A 6000-nucleotide genomic window follows, 5' to 3' on the forward strand; every position below is an offset into this window, starting at 1 on the left:
GAAGCAGATAAAAGCTCTAGGGTCTACCTTCTCTTAGCACTTATATGTACTGCATGATGTCTGTAATTTTATGTTATTTTTAAGTTAATGGGAAAATGTAATAAATCCTCCCTAATAACCTAGAGCTCATTCTTTGTCTTCTTCCTGAATGATTCAATAATTTGCGTTAGTCCTGGAAACCATTAGTTAGCTTTGAGGACCTTTGCCAGCTGTTGGTGTCTCCATGCGTTTAAACTGATGATGATAATAATAATAATAATAATAATAATAATAATAATAATAATAATAATAATAATAATAATAAATACTGTATTAATTCCACAAAATTATATTAAAATACATACTATTTGTCTATAAATTGCTGTTGCAAGCCTCGAAGCTAATTTTAAATCGCATAAAAAGTAAATTACGTTAGGATATATTTCGACCGCGATTTATAACATGAATGGAATTTATTCAACGACTTTGCCGCAGAATTCTGTTTTACATTAACACATAGTAGTAGTAGTAGTAGTAGTATTAAGTACAAGACCCTTGAGTCTGAAGCGAGTGAAACGACGCTAAAATCTTCTGTAGAGGGAGGTACTAATCAATCAGTCTCAGCCTACTGTTGTTAAACTAGCAACACAGACACACACGGCTCACACGGCTCTCTCTCAGCTCAGAGCGCTCAATCAGACAATCAGTCCGACACGGGAGAGTCTGTCCAGGTCGCAGTTTCCTGTTTAGCACCAGCATTGCGCAGCACTGCACGGTGTGATTCTGAATTTGTAATTCGATCTATATAATAATTGTTTTAATCACCATTAAAGGCTATACTTTATTATTCAAATATATACAAATCTTTTTCTATTTCGTGTCAAACGAAAAACAAACACACCAACTAAAAAGGAGACTAATTATCACCCAATCTGACCACCTGCAGCGGTACCTCAAATCAAAAAGACACGAAGAAAAATGAATAATGTACATTAGCACAATTAAGAGTGGGGACCTAGGCCTTTCCACAGTAAGTAAACAAACCAATAAACACTTCAATCTCAGTTTCTGGGAGATTATATATATATATATAAAATACTCCAATAAAATGCCTTAATAAAATAAATGTATACACAGCATGCATCTCCGCGCTACAATCCGCACATGTTACATGTATCTTAAATTATACATGTGCACGTAATGAAAGACACACAAAAACAAATAAATACACAAAGTGCACATATTTTATAATAATATATCTTAATGGTGTCTGCGTTGTGCGGAAAGGATAGGTCGGCATTGAAATCGCGATCCTGTGACAATAGTGATTTAAAACTGTCAAACGTTAGATTCCAGCTGACCGAGGTGGCCAGAAGTGACCAGTCCACAGCGCAGGGAGACGGTGAAGGGACCTCAGTGTCCCTGAGCTACTCTTAGCACTTCCACACTACTACTACACTGCCTACACACTTTCTAAACCACGTGTATACGTTTAACGGATAGTATTACTCTATTTTTTAATCTCTAAAGAAATACCATTGTAAAAACACGAAATGGCTTTTGAACACCATGTGCAAATGTAAAATATGTATTGAACACAAACTTGTAACGATTTTTTACAGTGTACTATATCCCACTGAAAGTGTTATTATTATTATTATTATTATTATTATTATTATTAATAATAATAATAATAATAATAATAATAATAATAATAATAACAATAATAATAATAATCTTTATTAGCACGGTTGCTGGAAAACTGAATGGCATCTTCGAAATGAATAAGGACAGCAGCATCCCTGGCCCCTGGCCCCTGGCCCCAGACTGTGTGTCGGGAGGGACAGTGCTGACTTGGCACCTCAAGACGTGAACACGTTTGAAGCGCCGCTCGGCAGGTGAGGTCTGAGTGGCTCGGCAACACGGGATGAGCGCAGGGGGCAAAGACAGACACAAAAAGCGACCTATCTGACAGGCTGCAGCCCATCAGCTCCCAGACACCTCTCCACGCGTGTCCAGTAACGCGCTTAATACAGGTTTACTTTTATTAGTAAACAGCAGAAACGCAAACTTTGCCCGGCTGGCAAACTTTTCCCAACGTGTCTCCCTCCCCCTCGGGCCAGCAGACAGTGTCCGTGCGTTAATGGAAGCATTAGGAGACACACCACAATATCATAGCACGTCTGGCGCAAATTATTACAAAGTGTTTGATGCAAGATAACGCCAATTCGGGCGAACCGAGCCACACAGATAACGGAAGACGGCCACCTAAAATGTACAATCTACTATAGGCTATTTTTTCTAATATTAATGGAACACAATAACACAAACACAATTCTTATGCGCACATATATGCATACATTATAAATGCATACAGCCTTTTCCAAATCCCTGGTCTCTGAAGGGGCATAGCATAGGTATGTGTATATTTAAAATAGGGTGGGGTGAAGGGAGTGGGTGCCCACTTAATCATATGGACGTTTTTAATGATCAATTGTATAATGTAAAGATGTTAATACTACTGCGAGCAAAAGTTCAATCTCCAAAGCCTTCAGTGATAAGTTATGAGTTTAGACTATGTCCACGTCAAGCACGCACACACAGGGGGGGAATCTGAATTTCAGCCTTAAAACGGCAACTCTCCCCTAAAGACTTAATTAATTACATTCAGATACTTGAACAACAGCCTTGGAAATAACGACGTTAATGAGAAAGTTATGCCTCACGGACGACCATGGAGACTATATGTGATCAATTTTACAAAAGCTGCAAAACTTGGATGTCAACTAAAGCGTCCTTGTTTCTTTTTAGGTACTAAAAGGTGCTGCCAAAGCAACGTTTTCTTTTCTTTTCTTGTTTAAAGAGAAAAGGAGTTGTTTACAGCCTTTCAAACGTATTAAAAAGAGCAAATTATTGATTTACACAGCACGTACCATTATGGTGCAGGGAATTGTGCCAACAGACTCAAAGACCCATTTTCTTTAAAAAAAAGAAGAAGAAAAAAAGAAAAAGAGAAGAAGTTCGGCTTCCAAAAAAAAAAAAAGACTCGATTTCTTCGGTGATACCGGAAGCACAAAACCTTCGCTCGAGGCCGCCTGTGGCCCACTAAACTTTTTTTTCCCTTTCTTAAACAGAAACTCTTCTGAGGAAAAAGGCAGGATTATCCCAGGGCTCTGGAGGTCCGTGCATTCGGGGTTTCTCCTCCTTCACCTTGCCGGAGCGCCCTGCCGCAGTCCGGGGTCCCGGCTGGGAGACGTCGCCGCACCGGAGCTCCCGGGGGTGGAGGCGAGCGCAGCGCCGCAGCCGCGAAAAGAGGCTCCTCTGCAAGCAATTTAAGACTGACAGTAAGTTGTCGTTTTCCAGCAACAGTTATTTTGCTCTTTTACGCTTTCTTTTGACATCACCTCTCTCTCTCTCTTTCGCTCTGCCAGCCCCCCCACAACCCACCCCCCACCGACAGCAGTGGACCCCCTGTCCTTATCCAACCTCTTCCTCCGTCGTAAAATAAAAAGTGCAAAGCAGTTCAGACGAGGAGAACACGGGCCGTATTTATTGTAGATTACACAGCGAGCACCAGTACGTGTGAGAGAGCTGCACACGGAGAGAGAGAGAGAGGGGGGAGGGGAGGGAGAGAGGGATGGGGGGAAGAGTTGAAAAAGGAAAAAAAAAAACGCGCTGATTAATCAATGTTAAAAATCAACAAATAAATAGATGCATGGATAAATGAGACCGGCGGAGAGGAGGGTGGTGTTGGCCTGCAGATCGGAGCCGTGTCTGTGCAGGAGCAGCGGAGCGCTAGTGAATTATTAATACAAGAAAGCGGCTCCCAGGCTGTCGTGAGCGCCAGTGGTCAGGGCAGCAGCTGGGGGTTTAGCAGAATTAAATAGACGGGCTGCGGGTAAATCATGGACGGCGGGGATTAGAAGTCGCAGGCTACTGTAGCGGCTGCACAACGGATGGGACTCCGAGAGAGAGAGAGAGAGAGAGAGAGAGAGAGAGAGAGAGACGGGGGGGGGTTGAGGGTGTGAAGGGAATAAAAGCCAAAAAAAAATGTAGCCTATATAAGAAATTGCTATACAGTAAGGACTCTGGGTATGTGCTACGTCAAGCTCAAATTTGAGCATGGGGCTTTTTAGGGTTCTTGTTCATTGGGGGTGGGGGGGTAATTTGAAGTACTTTAAACTTTTGTGTTTTTGCAAAAGCTCAAGCTGTTTCTGACACGTTGTGAAAGTTTCCCGAGTGCCACAAGTTCAATAAGCCCGGGTTAATACCGAGACCCGGACGCGAACCCGCCCTGAACGCACGCAGCTCCGCGCAGGGAAAGGAAACTGCGGCGAGCTGCTGCCAGTTGGCCGATTCTAATTCTTTATGATGAAAACTGTGCCAGCCTGCCAGGGTCAGTCTTACAGCAGGCCCTCCGATCACATACAGCACGACTCGACACAACACGCAGCGCGTCGCTCTGAGCCATAATCCAGCGCTGCCATGCTGTCCTGGTGTGTTTTCTGCAGTGTTCAGCGCTCCAGCGACGCGACGGCGTGTTGCTCGACTGTGACAATAATGCAGACGTCATAATTCATTCGGAGGGGAATGAATCTTTCTCCGCATTTCGCATAAAGAGATAAACCAGAAAACAATATCATGATTTGACTGTTGAAAATGGTGCACATCTTTTTTATAATTAATTTATTTCAACACCCATCTTCTTTGGCTCGATTTTACCAGATGAGCACATGGTGTATAATTTTCGAGCTTTTTAATTGTTGTATAGCCTATGTTTAGTATTATATCCAACTGGACAACTTACACTCTTAAAACGAATGTGTTAAATTCAGTACAATCTGTGTTTGTTCAAGGATACATGTATCAAAGTACAACACGATAATGGGTCTCTAACACAAGTATTTGTAGGAAAAACACATTGTGTTAGAAATACACATTATTGTGTTAGAAATACACATGAAGTGCTGTAATTGGGTCAATTTTAACACAAAGTTGTCCTTGAACAAACACAGAATGTGTAAAATTTAACACATTAGTTCTCAGTGTATACGATTGGGAAGAAAACTGTCAATAACCCTTGATGTGACTCATTTTGATGCAAATAAAACAAATACAGAGAGACCTCAGCGAAAAGACTGCCGGATCGCCGGTTCAATTAAGTTTGCTCAGAAAAAGTAACATTCTGGGGCCTGATGTCATTGGAGACAAAAGCGACTACCGTGATGCTTTTTATATAGATTTTCCATAGATTAAATACTGTATTAACAGATCTAACCCATAACATAATACCGAGCGCCAGACTGAAGCAGTTGATCTCACAGCAGTGCGCATTGTAATCGCATTGCGAGGCGAGACTCTAAAAATACCAGTATTATTAAAATGATCGTACATGCAGAGGAGCCAAAGTGCAGCGCGATGATAGCATTATTAATCTCTCGTTTTCAGTATTTCACATGGCAACAAAACACTGTAATGCTAAAGGTGGTATGAGCACCCGTGCGCACAGGCTGCGTCCCTGACCTGAGGAGCTATCTGTGTCCTTTCAGACTCGCGGCTGCGGACGGTTAATATGTGTCATATCATAATTGCTTAAACATCTGGATGCAAAGCCTATTTTGCAACGACTTGCATTCATTATTTTCTATGCATTTTGCATTAAATCTCAAATCCTCTCTTTGTTAAAGCCATTTTCCCTAACCCTCTCTAAATTAACCCTAAACTGGAGCCCTGCTTTAGCGTCACGATACAGACGCCTGTTAAAGAGAAAATAGCATTTTCATTTTAGAGCGGCGCTGTGCTGTGGTGCCCCCCCCCCACACACACACACTTCTCACACGTTGACCTGCGGGTTGAGCCGGCCAGCGCCCCGGCCAGCGGCCTGTTGTCCTCCGAAACACTTCTCACTGGTTGCGCTTGATTTCATTTCTGACAAGTGTGCGCATGTGCGGTGCAGTTCAAATCTCAAAATCGTGATGCTCTCAGAAATTATACTCTTAGAACTAATCTGTTACATTTAAC

General features: G+C 42.2%; 1 protein-coding gene across 9 annotated transcripts in view; it reads right to left on the bottom strand.

Annotated features, from left to right (window-relative positions):
* The window catches only part of LOC136752541 (nuclear factor 1 X-type), a 145880-nt gene extending 142503 nt beyond the window's left edge, over nucleotides 1-3377 (bottom strand). For 3 of the 9 annotated variants that reach the window (XM_066707949.1, XM_066707955.1, XM_066707948.1), the window contains exon 1: nucleotides 2913-3377. In XM_066707949.1, coding sequence (XP_066564046.1) covers nucleotides 2913-2915 — 3 coding nt within the window. In that variant the 5' untranslated portion in view covers nucleotides 2916-3377. The remainder of the gene's footprint in view (nucleotides 1-2912) is intronic. The other 6 variants (XM_066707950.1, XM_066707958.1, XM_066707954.1 and 3 more) reach the window with 4 other exon arrangements.
* Between the last annotated feature and the right edge of the window lie 2623 nt (nucleotides 3378-6000).

Source organism: Amia ocellicauda, chromosome 7 (genome assembly GCF_036373705.1).
Source record: "Amia ocellicauda isolate fAmiCal2 chromosome 7, fAmiCal2.hap1, whole genome shotgun sequence".
Taxonomy (NCBI): Eukaryota; Metazoa; Chordata; class Actinopteri; order Amiiformes; family Amiidae; genus Amia; species Amia ocellicauda.